The 21,369-nt window shown below is 42.4% G+C and overlaps 1 protein-coding gene across 2 annotated transcripts in view; it reads left to right on the forward strand.

Moving 5' to 3' along the window:
* The window catches only part of Col9a1 (collagen type IX alpha 1 chain), an 83,189-nt gene that overhangs the window by 33,502 nt on the left and 28,318 nt on the right, over nucleotides 1–21,369 (forward strand). For both annotated transcript variants that reach the window (NM_001100842.1, XM_039083449.1), the window contains 11 exon segments: nucleotides 1,072–1,125; nucleotides 6,932–6,985; nucleotides 9,501–9,554; nucleotides 12,702–12,755; nucleotides 14,836–14,889; nucleotides 15,026–15,079; nucleotides 15,210–15,263; nucleotides 15,682–15,735; nucleotides 16,909–16,953; nucleotides 17,823–17,876; nucleotides 17,970–18,023. In NM_001100842.1, the coding sequence (NP_001094312.1) occupies nucleotides 1,072–1,125; nucleotides 6,932–6,985; nucleotides 9,501–9,554; nucleotides 12,702–12,755; nucleotides 14,836–14,889; nucleotides 15,026–15,079; nucleotides 15,210–15,263; nucleotides 15,682–15,735; nucleotides 16,909–16,953; nucleotides 17,823–17,876; nucleotides 17,970–18,023 (585 nt within the window).

Below are 21,369 nucleotides of genomic sequence, written 5' to 3' on the forward strand. Positions count from 1 at the left end.
AACCAGTGCCCCCGATGGGATCCTACTGAGGTGCATTTGCTTAGTTACAGAATGTCTGTACTTCAGGAAGGAGATGCCCATAGCATGCTCTGAGCCAGGAAACTTAAACCTGAAGTCCAGGACCAGATGTTTGCCTTCTGTGGGGAAGATAGTGGTAGGGATGTGGAGGGAGACTGTGCATATACACTTTGTATATGTGCATTTGACAGTGTTCTGGTTAAAAAAATTGGGAAAACTGTATAGAACAGATTTTTCTGAAGGTGTTTTTCTCCCACTTTGCCATTATGATACTTCAAAAGTAGTCTCTTCAGGGGAGAAAAAAACCCCAAACTAAAAACCGAAAAACAAATCCTGGGGTTAAATTGCTTTCCCTACCAGACTCTGAATCTAAAGCGATTCTGACAAATTCCAGACCCTTCCTGTTCTGTTATCATCTAGAAGGCCCTGAGGCAGGAGGTTTTCCAAAATGTTTTCTTTACTTGCATTTTGGTGGGTTTCTACGACTGTCAGAGGTTTAGGCCTGCATTAGAGTCTTATTTTTACAAAAGACCAATGAGAGGCAAAAGTTCTAGCTGAGCTGATTTGGGAACTCACGGTCTCACAGTCTGCCCGTGGTGCCCTTGGCACAGGTGGGGACCAGGAAGGAGCTGGACACAGAAGGGTGGGGAGTGGGGGGCAGGGCGGGGTGGGGGGGTTGTTTCAAAGTGGTCACCAGAGAGCAAGGGATAGCTGGGTCAACCTCTGAAAGGGTTAAGCTGGTGCTGAGGGAGACTTAAGGCTAACCCTGGGGAGGAAGCAGGGTCCTAGGAGAGAAGGCTAAGGCAGCACACTGTGCTGCTGAGCTGGGTAGCAGAGCTCTAGATGCTGATGTTTACCATAAAAGTCAGTCACGTAGTGTACATGGTGCTCTAAAGCCACCAAGGCAGAGTCGAGCTCTGTGACATAATCTCTTCTGTAGCATTTTAACACAGATTCAGGGAGGCAGAACAATTTTATGAGCCTTCTGGCCATTTTTCTGGTGTCAAGCCCAGAGCAGCTTCATTTATTCGTATCTGTTTTTATATTTGTTAGGGCCACAAAGGGGCGAAAGGAGAAATTGGCGAGCCAGGAAGACAAGGACACAAGGTAAGGAAAGTTAGCACTTACGAGGTCCATTGCGATTAAGGCTGAGTGATTATTTTTACTATAAGGAATTTCACTATAAGGGGCAGGAAAGGGTGATAGTTTATTCTTCCGCAAGTAAATGCTTGGTGTATCCTAAGTATAGTACTCTAAGCTGTTGAGTTATTGAAATGACAAAGGAAATACTGGAATTTTTTCTGTATGCTCCTGTACACTTTCCGTTTCAAGCATATCACATTCAGATTTTTTTAACAGAGGCTGATGACAAACATTTCGTCATCAGTTGTCTTAACTGCCTAGGGTTTATAACAATTGTACAGTTTTACAAGTGTCTGGAGAGTAGGAAACACAAGGTTTGGTAGATAACCGGCTTGGATGTGAACTAATTCTTAAGATGTGAACTAACTTGTTTATCTCATGTCACTGTAACTTAGGTTGGAAGTAGCTGGAACTTAGCGATAACATGTCGGATAGAAATATGGAATCTGGGGCTGGGGATTTAGCTCAGTGGCAGAGCGCTTGCCTAGGAAGCACAAGGCCCTGGGTTCGGTCCCCAGCTCCGAAAAAAAGAACCAAAAAAAAAAAAAAAAGAAATATGGAATCTATATATTACTGGGGATGATGACCTCACCACAAAAGACCAAAACTTACTTAAAACAAGGCGACTTGGTTGCCATTTCTTCATATTATAAATATATAATAATTTCACTTGCTGCCTAGTAGACTCTCTTAGTAACTTTCATAACATTTAAAAGTCACACCACTGTTATTAATGCAGGCCTGCTAACTTGTGGATTATGTCTGTTCATATATCTTTCCTGGGTTGTAGTAAAATATTAGCCTTCCCCTGCTCCCCTCAGTAATGAGTTGGAGAGGCAATTTATTTTTTGAGTAAAATATCTGCGAGTATTAATGTCCTTGAACTCCTCAGCCCAGATCGGTCTGTTGAAGAACCTCACTTGTATAATCATGATGAATAGGTGAGTTTCTGCGCCCTATTACAATTTGCCAATTACTTTCAGTCTCTTATTACAAAGGCTGTGAATAGAAGAGGTATTTTATTTATCTGGAATGAAATAGCTGGGTTTTTGATGTCAAACTTGAGTAGAATAGAAAAGGAGAACACCCTGCTTCCCTGCATACCCATTCTTCTACTGAACCTTTACATCCGTAATTTTGAAAATTCAACTAATATTTGTCAAGGACCTGCTATGTGCCGTGGCTTATTTCCAGTTGAGAAGTTAACAAAATTAATGATCAGTCACAGGGGGATGAATAAATTAAACATGACGTACTAATGTATGAGAACACTACCTCACCACAAAAACAGGCAAGATCACGAAATTAGACCCAGAGCTATTTTTGAGATGCGTGTGAAGCAAGGAGCAGACCTCCATTCATCTCAATGCTTTGATCCGTCTCTCGGTGTGCTGTTGACCCACTTCCTTTGGAGACTTGGCTCTACTTTAACCCACGGGACTTAGAGTTAGAGCTGTTAGAATGTTTCTTCCCTATGCCCACAAAAACGCTATTTTGGTGCCCAGGGATTAGTTATGTTAGATCTAAAATTAAGTTTTTTGATCTTCAAGTGAGAAACTCGCATTTTTTTTTTTTGAGCTGGGGACCGAACCCAGGGCCTTGCGCTTCCTAGGTAAGTGCTCTACCACTGAGCTAAATCCCCAGCCCCTCGCATTTTTTTAAATATGTAATTAAACGAATGTCCACTTGATGCCAATCATTCCTTTAGTTCATTTGACAGTTTTGTACCTCCCTGAACTTTAAGTGGTGACTTTCAAAATTAACGTAAGGAGGCAGGAGGACAGTAGGCCATTGACGATTGAGCTATGAAAGGACCGAGCCTGAATGGCTGATGGAGTGTTGAAGAATGGCCTGGCTTCCCGGTCCATTCAGATCATGGTCTGGCTTTGAATGTATCCCATTCATTAACTAATGAAGATGTAAAAACTTTCCTAAGCGTACAAGAATGGCAAGTGAAATCCTAACAAGACCCTGGTCTTTTTTTTTTTTTTTTTTTTTTTTTCTTTTCTGGAGCTGAGGACCGAACCCAGGGCCTTGTGCTTGCTAGGCAGGCGCTCTACCACTGAGCTAAATCCCCAACCCAAGACCCTGGTCTTGACACCATTGTGCCACCACACCTCAGTATCCAATTGAGATTCGGTAAAAAACAAACGGTTTCTCCAAAACCCATCCTTTAAAATTTGCAGTTATTGATTGGGTGGGGTGCTTTTCCTCTGCTGGAGGAATGTTTTGTTCAAACACAGTGCTCTAAGTTTTATAGAAAAATCTATGGGAACTACGCCATACCCTTTTGAAGAAGTTTGCAGGGAACTATTAGTCAGTGTCATTTGCAAAGCGACTTGATAGCTCTGCCCGGCAAACAAGCAGGATTTATTTAATTATACGCATGTGGGTCTGGAGAGATGTCTCAGCAGTAAAGAACACTTGCTGCTCTTTCTTTCCTTTTTATTGGATATTCTATGTATTTACATTTCAAATGTTATCCCTTTTTCCAGATCCCCTCTTACCTATTTTCCCTCCCCCTGCTTCTATGAGGATACTTTCCCTTCCACCCACCCACTCCCACCTCACCATCCTGCCATTCCCCTACACTGGGGTATGGAGCCTTCACAGAACCAAGGGCTTCTCCTCCTATTCATGCCAGACATTGCCATCCTCTGCTACATATGCGGCTGGAGCCATGGGTCCCTCCATGTGTATTCTTTGGTTGGTGATTTAGTCCCTGGGAGCTCTGGTGAGGGGGGTCTGGTTGGTTGATATTGTTGTTCTTCCTATGGAGTTGTAAACCCCTTTCAGCTCCTTCAGTTCTTTCTTTAACTCCTCAACTGAGGTCCCCATGCTTAGCCCAATGGTTAGCTGCAAGCATCCTCATCTGTATCAGTAAGGCTCTCAGGAAACACCCATATCTGGCTCTTGTCAGCAAGCACTTCTTGGCATCAGCAGTAGTGACTGTGTTTGGTTGCTGCATATGAGATGGATCCCTAGGTGGGGCTCTTAGAGAGGACCCTGGTTCAGGTCCCTGCACTCACACAGTTCAATCCAGTTTCTGGGAACCTGGTGCCCTCTTTCAGCCTACAGGCTCATGTCTTCATCATGTAAACATCTAATCATTTTATCTCCTGCACAGTAGAGTTTTTCTCTTAGGAAATTTTATAGTATCTTACAGACATACCACTCTCACTAGTGGTGGCCTGCTAACTTGTTTACTGTGTCTGTTCATATCTTTGCTAGGTTGATACACATAAAAGAATATAATAAAAATCTTTGGTAGCACCCGCCTAATGATTATGAACTCCATAGACTAGTAATTGCATTAACGTGAGCCCGCCTCTTTTCACTGTCCATCCTAAATTTTCGTAGAATCTGAATTTAATTATGCTATTAAAACCAGTGAGATTTTCATAATTCACTTAAATCTTAAGTGCCAGGGCCTGCAGGTTGGCTCAGTGGGTAAAGATGGCCGCCAGTCAGCCTACTCTAGTTTCATCCCCAGAATCCGTGTGCTCGCAGGAGAACCAAATCCTCTGAGTTGTTCTTTGACTTCCACAGATGCACGTGGTATTCGCATGCCCCCTCTGAGTAAATAAATGCAGAAAAGATAAAGCGTAAATCACTGAAACACAATCTAATTTTCTGTGCCAAATGCTTAAATGTTCTCTATTAATACTGCTGTTAAATTTTCTGAGTTTACTTGTGTTTATCATGTGTGAAAAAAACTTGTAAATATAAAGTATAATCCATGGAAAATATCACGTAAGTACATTATATTTATCCGAATAATATATTAAATGTAATGCAAAATTATAAGCAAGAAAATGAACCAATAAACTATATATCAATAATTAAATGACAGAATTGATTTTAATGTGTAATATAAGTGAGGAATTTTTCTCACAAATAATATGACAATGAAAGAACTGTTAAAAAGGTATATTTAGTATCTTTTTCAATCTATATAGCTGCCTTGCTATAAGAGACGGAAGTTAGACCCCCTCCCCCTTTCTCTCATGATGCTGGACACTGGCGCTCAGAGCTTTGGTATTGTCCAACAAGTGATTTGTCACTGGGCTATAGCCACAGCCTCAGAATCAGGTTCCTTTCATAGAACATTCTACCATTTTAAAGTATATCAAAGTTTATAAAATAGCAAAGAGTCTTTTTTTTTTTTTTGGTTCTTTTTTTTTTTTTTTCTGGAGCTGGGGACCGAACCCAGGGCCTTGCGCTTCCTAGGCAAGCGCTCTACCGCTGAGCTAAATCCCCAGCCCCGCAAAGAGTCTTAACAACCATTAGGTAATATGAGAGAAGATCCCAAAGACAAACAAAACAAAACACAAAAACAAAAACAAAATTGGCAAACTGCTTTGAACAAAGTTCAGTGGCATTCAAGCCGACGATAAAGAAAATATTAAAACTTTGTTCATAGAAAAGCAGAAAAAGATTTCACTAAATAGACCCTGACTTCTAGGCTAAAGCAGTCTAATGTAGTTCAATATAAAACAGTGATGTTTTGTGATTATTCGGAAAGAATCCGGTTTTTGAATTTTTCAGGTATGTGCATGTGCCTGTGCATGCATGCATGCGTGTGTGTGTGTGTGCTGTGCACGTATGTGTGTTATATGCATGTGCATAGGCACACACACATGTATATACACTCATGAAAGTCAGACCAGCACATTAGGTGTTCTGTTTCATCAGTCTCTGCTTAGTCCCCTGAGACAAGGTCTCTCAGTGAACCTGGAGCTGAGCTGGCAGCCAGAAAGCATCAGAGACTCTCCTGTCCCTACCCCAGCTCCGTAGTACTAGGATTATAGGAATGTGTGCAGCCATAAGCTGCTTTTTTATGTAGAATTCAGGTTCTCATGCTAGCGTAGGTAGTTATGCACTGTACCGCCTCTCCATTTCTGACCAATGATTCAAGCTCTTCTGGAAGAGTAAGCATTTAGACAAATATGAAAAAGAGAGTACCTATAAATAAAGTACATAGAAAAATTCTTCCTATCTGTGATGAAAATGTACTATAAAATACATTTTTTTACAATAATAAAACCGTGAGTTTTGGTGACATCACACAGCAGATGACTAGGCTAAAACCAGAGCTGTCCAGGTGAGGTATTTTCCAGCCTACATAGAAAGTATTTGTTATTCAATGTATGGTATTGAAAGTGTCTAATCACCACAGCAAGGCTATGTTTTAATAAAAAAATAAATGATGGATAAACTCTCTTTGCATGAAATTAAACTGTAGATGGTCTCAAAGGAAATATATGTGAATACTCATATTTTTGTGAAATGGTGAAAATGGCTGTTCTATGAGAGATATCCTAGGCATAGCCTATGAAAGAATCGATTCAAATGCATCACAATTGTAAATGGTATAAAATTATGATATGGAAAGTCAAGGTATGAATTGTTAATATTTTTCAGAAGTTTTCATAATGCAGTTACATTGTGTCTTTAACACCCTGACACACATGCTTGCAACTTGATGTACACGCCTTTGTCTCAGGCTTTCTTTCTCTTCTTCCCTCTCTTTAGAAAACTTTGAAAGAAAAGCTTCCAAATAGTGTGTTTTTCCTTGTCTCTTTGTGTCCTTATCTCTGGTCCCTGAGTACTAGGCAATTAACATGGGCTTCCTCTATAACTCAACGAAACACAGTAGCACACTCCCGAGGATTCAAATGCACTTAGAGTGTCCAGAGCAAGACCACGCCCATCCCTCTATCCCTTTCCTAGGGGAGCATTCACTGTGATTCTCTCTGTTCCATTTCAGGGTGAAGAGGGTGACCAGGGGGAACTGGGAGAAGTTGGAGCTCAAGGACCTCCAGTAAAGTATTTTTTTATTGTTTACTGAAGATAAGCAAATCTTTTAAATGATTAGGTATTGAGCTCTTTTAGCGTCTGAATTAATAGCCGTACATTATATGAACTCAACATTCTCTGTTTCCATCCAGACAGCAGTAGGCAGTCACTACATTTTAAAACAAGAGAGTCCCTATGGGACCTTCAAGACTTTTTTTTTAAACAGAAAAGTTCTGTGTAAAATTATATGTAGACTCCAGGACTTCATAACCCAGAAGCCAATGGTGAGCACAAGAAGACACTCCATTTCAATTTCAGTAGTGCTATGGTGGGACAGAAGAAAGCATCTTGTATACATTGAACACGCAGTGGGCTTATGATCCATGCAACATCCCTATCTAGAATGTTCTTAGCGGCTCATAACCATGTCTCTCAGGGCACAGTCCCACAACTGCTACACTATTGAGTAAGACAGTTGGACGTGAGCATACTTCAATTTAAGATGTTTGCTCGTCTGGAATTAATGTTCATTTTGCACTGAGTGAAAGCACAGTTGTTACTCATTTTGTCTAAGTTATAGAAATAACTGTTGAAGGTTCCTTAAACATTCGAAGCTTGTGGAAGTACAGCCTATATAAAGGCAACCACCAAAGAGGTGAAGATGACAAAACTCAAGGTCTCTTTACCTGCACTGCTCTTGCCCTGGGGACTAATCTTTCATAAAAAATTATTTATTTATTTTATGACTATGAGTGTTTTGTATGTATGGTACTGTGTGCATACAATGCCTTGCAGATGCTAGACGATTCTTTAGATTGAGTTACAGATAGTTGTTAGCTGCCGTGTGTGGGTGCTGAGAACTGGACTCAAGCTCTCTGTGAGAGAAGCCAGTGCTCTCAACTGCTAGGCCATGCTCCAGGCTCCAGGCTTAGTCTTTAAGAGGAGTTAGTGGGGCTCTGCAATTCAATGTTTACCCAGAGTTCGAGGCTAAAAAGTCATAGTTATATGCATCTAGAAATGGTTTCTTGTTCTGGGCCGTATGAAACTAACCTTCCAGAGGACTTTGTGGAAGAGTCCAGCCATGTTCTCCAGCATCTCGCCTTCCCTGAGGCTTTACTGGGAGGCATTAAGGTTCTGGACTCTTATTTCATGGGGGTATAGTACCTGGTAGTGTAGTTTATATGCTTTCAATTTGTTGGATCTGATGAAGATTAGGTGTGGATTAATATATTTTCAAAACAAATCTATTCTCAAAGCCTGTGGATTTATGTTGTGTAGCTCAAAGGGTCCACTGAGAGTTACTGCCGGTATCTGCTGACATCCTGGCGTCTGGAAGGAGATACATCCAAAGGTTTCTGAAATTCACAAGTTTTTACAACGTAATATAAAAGCACACTTATAAAACAGCATGTAGATTTATAAAAATAAAGTTTATTATATATTTGTAGAAGGAGTAGTCATTCTAAGAGCCTATTCATGGAGTTCTGGCATCACATGTGCTTTTAATTTAATTTAATTATTTTTTTTATTGTGTGTACAGGAATTGCCTACAGAGTCAGCAGTAGAGCTGCATAAACGAGGGGGGTCTTAATCCGATATGGCCACATTTTGCTTGAAAAGCTAAATTGTTAATCCAGGCTGACTCAAACTGTACGTGGGAATTTCAGACCATTTCTGATTGACATACAGAGTATTTGCGACCGAATTAGATAAAGGAAGGGGGGTCCTGGAACTGTGCCATCATTTCCAAGTGTGAAGATGAGCATTTTCACCACTCTAAAGCACCTTTATGTTAAGCCAACTTCGAAAGTTGAAAGACGTCTAGTATAGGTAACTGCCCATGGAGCACTCACGGACATACCCCAGAATGCACCAGGCTCACCCTTTACCAGGTGGTTCATGCGAAGATCCTCTGCTATGGGACTAGCAACATTTCAGTTGCTGAAACCTACTGGGCGCCTCACACTTAGGCTCATTCCCTCCTGTGTGTGTGATGAGTTCTTACTACGTCACCTTGGAATCCAGAACACCTTTTATCATAGGACTAGCATAATAAATCTGGTGGCAAGTGGTTGATGGACAGCCAGGTTCTATCTCTGCCATATCAATGTTTATGGGTTTGGCTGGAACGGCCTTCCTTTGAATGGATTTGTAGGTAGCTATTATTTTAAGGGTTACAACAGTGTTACCCCTAACACACCTCAAAGTGGGTGGAAATGGTAGTTTGGGTTCTGGTGGTGACAAAAACATGGCCTCGGTTGTTCTACCCTTTTGGCCATCTAACATGCAACATTGTGTCAACTCAATTTGCATAGAGTCCTGCATGTCTTTAGAATTTTACTAAAGGGTTCTAAGTCCAACTTTCCTTGGACTTTTATTTTCAATCCAGAAATGGTTGCCCCTGTGTATGGACATTTCCCGGAGCCTCCTTTCACCATGAAGAGGGGCTTCTTCCAGATTAATATGTGCAGAAAGACTTTAAAGAAATGTGTGCTTTCACTGAAACCACTTACAGCATCCTTCTCTTTTTACTTTTCCAGGGAGCTCAAGGTCTGAGAGGCATCACTGGCATAGTTGGAGACAAAGGAGAAAAAGTGAGATATCTATGATAAATTCATAGTATAAAAGTGGTCTTACCTCCGTTACCATCACTTGTTAGTTTGTAGCCTATATGTTTATTTATTTTTGTCATCCTTCATACAGAATATTTTCTAAATATTGACCATGACAAGAAAACTGTGCAATTATTAACTACAGGGGCGTTTACCCCCAAGTATTTTTGGTGGAGTTCGTGTTGCAGAGCCGGTGGGCAGAGGGAAGTTGTCTTAGGTAAATTAGAGTCAGTGGGGGGGTACAATATGCGAGCTTTGTCAGTATTTGTAGCTAGTACTCAAAACACTGACAACAATGCTGGCAGAACTTCTGGTCCAAACAGGCAAAGGCAAGAGAAGATGGGAAGAGAGACGTGAGGGGAAGCATTGTATCTCCTGGGATCCTGGGACCATGCTAGTCACCCTGCCTCCCTCCACACAGCTGTGGTCATAGTCACTAGTCTATCCTTGACTACTTTTAGAAGTCAGGATTTCCTGGCTTTTCCGATGGAACTCAGGAACAGGTTTACAGTAAGCGTATTACTTCCTTGGAAGGCAGGTTAGTAAATATGCAACTATAACACAATCAAGAAAGACACACAGTGGCCGTCAGGCAGGACAAGGGAGCTCCGCGCAAAGCAGGGGCTTAATCTTGCTGTAACATCTGGGAGAGCCTGTGACAAAGCTGACTTTGAAAGGTTATGAGGATGAGGTGCAGCTGATGGTGAAGGATGAAGACATGCGATGCTTGGGGAAGTGCCTATGCTAAGGAAAAACAATGGAAACCATTCACAGTACTCAGCAAAACTGCTTTGTGAGTGTGTGTGGTGGTGGGGGGATCGTGTCTGGCATTGGGGCATAAACTGCCCTCAGTTTTTAGAAGTTTATTTAGAAAGCCATTTTATGGAGTGTAGAATGTTTAAACATTTTTGCTTAAATTTTGGACCCTGGCTTTGCTCTCTTCAGAGCTAGCTTTGACACTTTGTATCAGTTCCACACAGCACAATGAAGTAACAGGAAGTTTTCATCGTTGATACTCAGTAGACCAACTGTCAGCCCCTCTCAGAAGAGCTTACCTCATCCTTTACTTGCAGCCCTGGTTTGTCTACTATACTTTCTTCTATCTCTCTTTCTCATCCTCAATCTCTTCCAGATCTTTCCCTACCTGTTTTCTTTTTCCATTTCCTCCAAGGTATTTCTAAAACCAACCAACCAACCAACCAACCAACCAACCAACCAACCAACCAACCAACCAACCAGACAACCACCAGAAAAACCATCACACTGAAGTCCCATATATTTTCATAGTCACACCACTTTAGATAACAGTCTGTGTTACTCTCGGTTATTAAGTAATAAAGTCCCTTTATTTTAGTGCAGCCGACACCCAAGCTATCATTTTCCTCTGGATTTAACTCACCCCATAAAATAGGCAACCTCTCCTTGAAACCCAATTACTGTTCTTGATGTGTTCTTTATTTGAAGTATTTCTCTACTTGATATTTTTCAAAAATTTTCATTTCTCTTCATTTCTGTCAAATTGCTTTTTTTTAAAAAAAAAAGGCAGCTCCTCTTGTGGACACAGATGTAGAGTGGTTACCTAGTAACAGCACTTCCGGTCTGAGCTCATGCTGGACTGCAATAAGGTAGAGAGAGCTCTCTCGTGAGTGGGAGTACATCAAAGCCATTTCTATCAGGCGAAGGCTGAAGTGCACTCTCACAATGCAGGGCGAATGAGGAATTCAAGGTCTATTTCAGGTCTTCGAAATCCTTTCTCTTTTGGTGAATGGAGAATGTCTCTGCTCTCTTCTGGTCTTTAGGGATCAAAGAATTTCAGGGCTCTGTGGTCTGTCTGCTTCCATGGTGTTTTCTTTCTTCTTTGAGTCCACCATTGTCTGAACTTTCTATCAAAGGGTTTCTAGGTTTTCATTGTTATTATATGTAACGTCTACTTGATTCTGCTGGACTGTTATCCACCTGATGCTCTTCACTGCTTTCGACTTGGTTTGATCGTCTCTTTACTTCACCTACATTGTTAGGAGACCATCCATCTGCTCAAGTTATCCTTGTGCTTTCTTATTTACTTCGTAGAGAAGAACGTTTCAAGATGGAGCTTGCGTTTTGTTGAGGACAATATGTAGCGAGCACAAAAAATCACCGTTAGTTTTTAAAACAAAGCCATCTTTTGATTCTAATGAAGAAAATACAATGGTATCTATTCTTTGGTCAAGACAGAGATTGTTTCTAGATGATTAGATTTGAGAACAATCATTTAGAACAGTGGTTCTCAACCTATGGGTCATAACCCCTTATGGGTCAGTTTGTAACAATGAAAATAAATTCTGTGTATCAGATATGATTCATAGCAGTAGCAAAATGACAGTTATGAAGTAGCAAGGAGAAAAATTTACTGCTGGGGGTCACCACAACACGAGGAGGTATATTAAAGGGTTGCAACACTAGGAAGGTTGGCAACCTAGCTAATCAACTAACTAGCTGGTCTAACTAGTTCCTAGGTTATTGCAGTGTAAGTTGGGTCTATCTGGAGAAAGTAGGCTGATTACTATATACAAAGTGAATATATTTTATGAATATATGTTACATTCCTCTCATAGTCTTAATAGTTCACTCTTGCGAATCATATAGTCACGTAACTTACTTTTATTTTGGATCAGGGACAGGGTGGTGGTTTCTAGATTCGTAGAAATCCTTCTTACATCTGTGACACTGTAGAATCCACTGAAGCTAAATTCCCACTAGAGTCTCTCAGCCCTCTAGCATTAATGAATCACCATGGGTATTCTGAGACTTGGAGACTGACCACTAAACCTTATACAATAGACCTGCTAAGGCCTCTGAATAAGTCCCAGTTTTCAGCTCGTGTCAGCAGTTGAGAACAGATCCATTGTTAACTCAAAATACTCAAAGTTGTATCGAGGACTGTCCTGAGTGCTGTTAGCACGATGAGCTAACACTAGTGGTTTCATGTGTGGGGTGTCTAATGGCTTACCCTTCTGTGTTCAATCAAAAATACAGTATGCGTTAAAATATAAAGCCTCCCTTAATTCTGGCTGGTAAGCTTTAGAAAGCAGAAGGTGCCCTGTAGCAGGCATGACTGATCTGAATTTTATTTCTCTGTCTTGTTTTCAGGGTGCTCGGGGATTCGATGGAGATCCTGGGCCTCAGGGCGTTCCAGGTGCAGCTGTAAGTCATTTTTCTTTTACAAACAAACAAACAAACAAACAAACAAACAAACAAACAAACAGTAAAACAACAACAAAAACCAAAACAGTGACGTTTTAAAAGCAATGATAGTTGCCCCTCCTCCTCTAATCCCTCTCTTCTCCTCTCCAGCCCTGCATTCCTGTCCTTTATATTGATATCATGCTATGCAACCCTGGCTGGCCTTAGGCTTGCAGTGACCATCCTCTCTCAGCCTTCCCAATGCTGAGATTGGGAAAAATCTCTCTGTCTCTCTCTGTCTCTGTCTCTGTCTCTCTCTGTCTCTCTCTCTCTATATATATTTTTTCCCTAAGATTTCTCCCCAGATTTAAAAACTTGCTATCTATATAGTATATAAGTAGCTTATACATGTAAGTAATTAAAATGGAAAAATAGTAGCCAGGTCTGACCGTGAAGGCTGTAATTATAGCTGCTCAAGAGGTAAAAGATCCCCAAATTCAAGGCATGCTTGGGCTGCAGGGTGAGTTCAAAGCTAGTCTGACCAAGTCAGTGAGACCCTACCATTATAAAAGGTAGGGGAGCGAGTGGCCGGGGACATAGTTTAGCAGCAGAGCTCTTTCCTATTAGATGAAAGGCCCTAGACTCAATGCCTAGAGCCAGTGAATTAATAGAAAACAAGCAAAATTTTCATATCAGTCTAAAACTTACAGTCTTTTTCTTAGGTTCAGAGATGGGTTTCTCTGACTTTTCTCAGGGGCTGAGCCCCAGGGTTACCTGTTTATGCTGGTTGCGTATTCCTTTTGCTTTGTTTGTTGGAATACTTTGATGAACAGCGACAACCACGTTTCCAGTTCCTACGCAGTTCTAGCTTTTCCTCCTTGATGGTTTCTGATCTCACCACTCCACAGGCTGACTACTCTGTCAGCATGTGCTCTTACTTAGACTGCCTCTCATTGCTCTGAAGATGCACAGATTCAAACAAAATTATTACGACTCATGCACACCACAAAAATTATACAAGCAAAGCAGAACTTCTCACCATCAAGGTCTGATGGGGCGGGCAGGACATAACTCAATGATGAGCTACGAGATCAAATGCTCCAGTTGTGACAGAGGTGACCCGCAGGAGGAAGGTTGCCCTGTACAGCCCTTCTGGGAAAGGAAGCAAAGTGCAGGGAGCCCCGATGCTGGTTAGAGTTAGTTATGCTATCACCTGGCTCTCACTGGATGGAAGGCGTGTTATGAGAAGACGAAACTGGACGGATCGAGTAGAGATGCACGTAGGTGACGTGTAACGCTGCACTGAGCAGTCTGAACTGAGAAACAGCCAGAGAGCCAGCTTAAGCTTAGCCTAAACAATTAAAAAAATAACCCCACATTTCAAGAATGACATCTTCTCATCTATCGACACAGAGAGCATGTATCATGAGGTAGACAATTTCTACAGAAACTAGTATTACTGAAGTGGGAAATAATATTAAAGAGAAAATACATGTGTCCAGTCCACACCTCAGCCTACCATAACAGTCAAGGAGAGTAGCTTACATGTAGATAGAGTTGGCAATGCTCCTGCCTGTTTTGCATGTACAGCAAAATATCACGGAACCATTATGTATCTAAAATAAATACAGAAGTCACTGAACCTTGGCCATCCCCACGGCAACATCAGTGATCAAGACTATGATTTTTCCAGAGAAATTTTTTTAAGTGAGCATTTTTCATAGACCAGAGCTATCATAGACAAAGGGCAAGAGTTAATAGCAGCTGGAGAGATGGCTCAGTGGTTTAGAACATTGGTTCACTCCCAGCATCCACAGGGCAGCTCACAACCATCTCTAGTTCCAGTTCTAGGAGATCTGATACAAGCTTCTGGCCTCCTCAGACACCTGGCACACAAGTGGTGCACAGACATACACAGGCAAACTTCCATACACTTAAAAAAAAGGTTAGTAATCCAAAAAACAAAACAAAACAAAACAAAAAAAACAAAAAAAACCCCACAAAAATCTGTAATCGTCAATGTGAAGGATGCTTTCTAACCTTAAAACACTCCCACATAAGTAACTTCTGTTCACATTTGGAACTTCTGCCTTTTATACAGGGTGATCAAGGGCAGCGAGGACCTCCAGGAGAAACAGGTCCTAAGGGAGACAGGGTGAGTACAAAATCAGTCTGCAGCCTTGCAAAGTATCCTGCCGTTCTGAATTACCTACTGGCTTTTCCCTATTTGGCGTGGCCTGTGCCTTGCAGTCATTGGAGATGTCTTATTTCTCCTATTTCTTCTGCTCTAGGGCATTCAAGGTTCCCGAGGAATTCCTGGATCCCCGGGTCCAAAAGGAGACACGGTAGGTCCCGAGCTGTAGGTGTCAAATCTAGTTCCCAGGATAATCACCGACTTGCGGTGGAATTTCGGGAGGCAATGCAGAGAGGACTGCGTTTTCTGAGACACAGTGTGATCTTTGTCTGTTCTTACAGGGCTTGCCAGGTGTCGATGGTCGAGACGGAATCCCGGGAATGCCTGGAACAAAGGTAGACGTGTGGGCCGAGTTTTCACATGAATGGGGATCTCTCTGCCCTGGATAACGAGGCTTGGCATTTTCATTATGACATTACCAGCTTTGCTTAGAGAGCTCTGCCATTTCTCTCTCTCTTTCAATTTTAAACCGAAGTGTCAACTGCACCATTCTCATTAAAATAGCATACGTATTCGCTTGGTTTGAGAACTCAGTGAACTGGCTCCATTGATGAGAGTAGGTCGAAGGAAACTCTATGTTTGAATGTATGTGCTTTGTCCTACCCACCGTCGATCCTGACCTAACTGAGTGAAAAGCGTGTCAAAGATTACCTGTTGAGAAAATAGTTTACCTGACATGCATGTACTCCTCCTTCTTAGAAGAACACACCAGTTCACGTAGATATAATTGTGTGATTATGAACTTGCTTTCAGGGTGAAGCAGGAAAGCCTGGACCTCCCGGTGATGCGGGATTGCAGGGTTTACCGGTACGTGCTAATCTTTTGTTTCTTACATGTTTGTGTTTTATGTGTAGGACAAAAACAAAGATGGATTTGCAGGGATAGATACATTGTGAAATTTGTAAAGTTCAGAGGAAAATATGATAATTTCTTCCTCCTCCTCCCCCTCCTCTTCCTCCTCCTCCCCGTCCTCTTCCTCCACCTCCTTCTCTTTCTCCTCCTCCTCCACCTCCCTTCTGGTTCTCTTATTTTAATGGTCATTATTTTTTAATCCCCCACCCCCTTGTGATTAGCTAGCTGGTCATTTACCTAAGAAGCATAAAATGAACAGTACATTCTGCTTATGCACTATTAACTTTATTGTTTGGGCCTGCCTTTCCTATTATCTTCCTTAAATAGTCCAGAGCAGGGTTTGGGAGATGGCTTAGCGTTTAAAAGCATTGACTGTTCTTCCAGAGGCCCTGAGTTCAATTCCCAGCAAGCCCATGGGGACTCACAACACAGCTTTGGCTCTTGTCTTACTTTTAGCCAGTCTTGGAGTTCTTGGTAGCAGAGCTGAGATAGGAGAGTGAAAGAATTCTCAGGGACAGCACGAGAAAGGTTACCAGTCTTGGGTTATAGAGTAGTTGAATAGTTGAAACTTTGAAATCAGTATTCCTTACTAATGTATGGCCAAAAATTCATATGCAGTCTGTGTCTTTGAGTTTGTGCATTTGAGTCTCTGAAGGTGAATCCTAGTTAACAGGGGATACTTGGTAGCACCAAGTCCTGGCTCCCAATCTGTTAAGGCATCTGGCATTTTGCGAGCTGCCAGGGATATATGGACTCCCAATACCAGCATGAGCAAAGTGAGGATTTATTATTCTGTGAAAGAAGCAATATTACATTCCTACAGCATCCATCCGGCCCTAAAGATGGCCTGCTGATGTGAGGATGGGGCTGAATCCTTACTCGAAGGCCATTCCAAAAAGTAACCTTAGCTTAGAGATTTTCTTTAAGGAGGCTCAGCCTTAATGAGCTCAAGGAGGCTTGGGAAAGCCTCGGGCTACACACCATGTTTTGGGGGGACAAATCAGTGTCTGTCTAGGCCGCCCTCAAGGCTGCCATGACCCCTTCTGCCCCTGCTCAGATGGTGGGTTTGGCATTTGTTGGCTCCTCCGATGAGGCGTTTGAACTCAGAATCTGTGTGTATCCCTTTAGGGTGTACCTGGGATTCCTGGTGCAAAAGGTGTGGCCGGCGAAAAGGTAAAAAAAATCAAATCAAATCGAACTTCGAACTAATATTTTGCTTTATTCCTTTCTGAGTTTATTTTTGTTATAATTTTAATATACCCAGCCTGGATTTTATTCTATATTCAACTCCAGGCAGAAATCAGAAGCAAAACCTTTAAAAGTTGTCCACGTGCTAATCTCTTTCCCAGCTGTGGAAAATGGCTGCTGAGAGACTTTCTTCCTGAAATTGTCACTCTTTGCTGGTGTGAGACAGAGACAGCTCCATGCTTTAAACAAGGAAAATAGGATTAAGTGATGGAATGTATGTCATGTTATACTCTACAGAGAATTAAAAAACAAACCTCTTAAAACGCAAGCCAGAAAAATAAACCGAACGTGACGAAACAGAACTTTTCTTTAGAATAAACTAGACAGAGCGTGGTAAAGTTGAGCCTGCGGCTGGGGACGCGGTGCAGTCTGGGAAATGCTTGCCGGAGTCAGATCGCTAGAACCCCTGTAAAAGGCCAGGTATCGTAGTGTGCGCCTGCCATCCTACCTTTCACGTTGGTGAGGAACCGGCTTAGCTTACAGGATGTTTGACAAGTTCCAGGCCAGTACTGCAACCTGTCTCGATAAAAACAAGTATGGAAGGATACACTCTGGCCTTCACACACACCCAGCGGCTTTCACATCTGCATGCTACCTATACACGCATACACGTGTGAACACCCGCACATAAGCACACGCATAAGTAAGAGGTGCTGTACTCTCCCAGGCTCTCACGGTGCAGCCAGGAGATGAATGATGAGCGCTATTTAACTAGAAGCAATGCCTGGTGTGGGTAAGGAAGGTTGATGAATATACTTGTCTGGATTACTCTAAACATTGTCTTCTGTCTTTAGGGTAACACGGGTCCTCCGGGGAAGCCTGGTCAGTTGGGAAGTTCAGGAAAACCAGTAAGACGGTGTTTATGCTTTTCTGTCAGTTAAGAGCGATAGCTACCAGGAATAGTTGGGTAATTCTTTCTCTATCCGCTTGCCTTTCCACAGGGCCAACAAGGACCGCCGGGAGAGGTTGGACCTCGGGGACCCAGGGGCCTTCCAGTGAGTACTCTTCTCCCGTGCCTTTCCTCTGAGGATGCCTCTGAGTGTCCCTTACCTGTGACTGCATGGATGATTGTTAATGTTTGAGCATGTGCCTGTCTATCTGGCCCAGATGAGGATGCTAGTGTGTGTGTGTGTGTGTGTGTGTATAATATATATATATATATTTTTCTTTTTTTCCAAAACTGGAAACGTGATGTGTTTAAATGAAGCATCAAGGGGACTTTTACTTTCTTCTCATGCTGGAAGTATTTTAGTGTGGTTAAAAAAAACCTTCAGTAAGACGTAATTCACACGCCATATGAATTAACCACTTAATATGCACAACTTATTAATTTTTAGCATATTCACAAAATTATATGGCCGTCACCACGATTAATTTCAGATTTTTTTTATCACCCACTAATGAAATCCTGCTCTCACACTCAGGCATTCAGCTCCCAACCTTTTGCCTCTGTGTAATTCCGGGTCCCCTTTCTGTCCCTAGGGCTTTGCTGACTTGAAAGCTTTATATGGACGGATTTATACATTCTGCCTTAGCCTTGGTATACACTATACATGGTGCCTTGGCATAATGTTTACACCCATCCATCAGGTCTAGACATTTGGGTTGTCTCCACTCTTGGCTGCTATACACATGTATTCACACTTTTTTTTCTGTCAATGCCTTTTTAATTCCCTTGAGTACTTAGTAAGAACTCAGGAGTGATTCCGTACTCATGCCTGAGCTCCTTCCCTATTTCTTATATTTTTGGTTGTGAGCCTAGCCTTTAATGGCTGAGCCATCTCTCCAGCCCTCCTTCCCTATTTCTTAAGTGTAACTATGGGACCTTATCTATAAGGATGAGTGAACTGGCCCACGTGTTTTACAGACAATAAAGCAATGTGTATTTATCTACTAGAAGGTACATTTTTATTCTTAGAAACTCATCAAAAAATGCACACTGGCACTAAAGAGATTGCTCAAAGGTTAAGAACAATGGTTGTTCCTCTAGGGGACCTGGGTTTGATTTCTAGCACCCAGGCGACCGTTCATAACTCCCTGGAACTAACTCCTGTCCCAGGGGATCTATTGTCTAGCCTTTCTACAGTGTGAGGGATGGGGAGTTTTATGCTTGAGAAAGTCGGAGTTGCCAGCCGTCATCCTACAATAGAGTGACATTTTCTGCTTCTTGCAGATATCTATAACTGACTGGCATCAGGCAGTTCTCTAGGCTTTCTCAGCAGCCAAAGGACCCAGCGCCTGCTGTAGCCACACCCTCTGCTCGCTCATTGTCCATTCAGGCTTGGAGTCTGAATTCCTAACCGAAACACTTGCCTTGGATTATCATCAAGGCAACGAGGCTAAAGCCATACCACAGTTCTTCAGCAGGAAAAATGCTTTATGACCCAGGGAGATGTACAAGTGATGGGGAATTAGTATTTTGAGACTGCTAATTGTTAAATCCACTTTTTGGGTTGAGCAGAAAGCTGTGTATTGTTGAATGAACATTGACTGAGTACATGCTGGGTATCAGGAAATGCACCGAAACACACACACACACACACACACACACACACACACACACACACACACACACATATCCACACCCACCCAACCATACACTCACACACATATACCAACACCCACCCATCCACCCACACTCACACACACATACCCACAGCCAACCAACCATACACACTCACACACATATACACACACCCACACACACTCACACACACATACCCACTCCTACACAACCACACACTCACATATGCACACACCCATACATACTCACACACATAGACACACACACATACATACCCACACCCACCCATACATACGCATACACCCATACCCACATTCTCACATACACACACATATACACACTCACACCCACACATCCACACCCACCCACATCCACATTCACATTCATATACTCACATACACTTGCATACACACCCACTCAGACACACACATACATCCCACATAGGGAATGCTTACTGTCACCAGCTAAGCAACAATGACACAAATAATTGATATATCGAGGTGGGCCCTCAGAAGGATGCAGGAAGAATAGATTCTCTCAGGTGTGCTGAGTTGGATTACAGGAAGTCAACTGGTGGGCCTGAATGTCAGTTTGGTTTTGGAAATTTCTTGTGAGTCTAATTTTGCCCCTTTATCCCAGTCACTGAGCCTCAAAGCACCACCCTTCTGCCACCATATTTCCTGTCTCTAACAGGGCTCATTGGTTCGGTCTTCTCTCTGCTCCTTCATATTGACTTCCCCAGCTTCCTGTTTCTTTCCCCCCGTCTTGACCCAGCACCCACTTCTGATTTGCTTCACCAGCTCCATCTTTCCTTTCCCTCATCATGGGACAGCACGGGTACTTTGATATCTGCAGTTTTCTAGACTCTTGTCAGTTGTGTGGTGTATCATAGCCATGATGGTCACCATAGAGTCCTAGGGGAGTAGTTCCAAAACCAATTCCAAAGTCCCCAAGAAATGTTAGTACCTCCAGTCTGCAAATACCAAAATATCCATCTCCTCAAAGTACTGTTTCCATCTGAGCGGAGAAAAAAAGAAATAAAAAGGAAAGGAAAGGACATGATTGCTCCTAGGTATGGTGTAGGGGAAGGAAGGTTTATTGTAGGTAAAAGGAAAAGGCTAGTCAGGGACAGACATCTGGGAGAGTCCAGAGAGGACATGACCCTGAGCCTTTCGAGAGAAGTGGGAGGGGAAGAGAGAGGATAGAGGGAAGACCCAAGTGTAACAGCCAGGAGGTCAAAGGACAGAAAGGGCAGCTAACCAAAATGTCTATACAGGGAAGAACCTCCGGGAGAAAGGGTAGTGTAGCATATGTCAGCCATACCCAGGAACAGGCAGGAACTGAGGGATGCTGGGAGAACTTAGAGGCCAGGTCCCCTTTGTCCTGGATTTGAAACTTAACACCATCCCACCTTTCCTTCCCCATTTAAAACCTATTGAGGCTGTGCATGCTGGCTTTTAATCCCAGTTCTCAGGAACCATCTCTGTGAGTTCAGGTCCAGTTAACTCTACACAGCAGGTTACAGACAAACCAAGGCTACATAGTGAGACTTTATCTTAAACATCAGAAACACACAGGAAAAAAAAAACAAACAAAAATAGTTTATGAATTTATACTGACAAGAGAAAGTCTAAAATCTAAAACTATTTGACAACTTCCTGCCATGTGTCCTTTCCTTTCTTCCTTTCTCCTTCCCTTCCTTCCTTCCTTCCTTCCGTGTGTGTGTGTGTGTGTGTGTGTGTGTGTGCGCGTGCGTGCTCACACATGTGCATGTGTATAGGGGAGTCACATGTGTGCAGGCCTACGTGGCATGTGTG

This window comes from Rattus norvegicus, chromosome 9 (genome assembly GCF_036323735.1).
Source record: "Rattus norvegicus strain BN/NHsdMcwi chromosome 9, GRCr8, whole genome shotgun sequence".
Taxonomy (NCBI): Eukaryota; Metazoa; Chordata; class Mammalia; order Rodentia; family Muridae; genus Rattus; species Rattus norvegicus.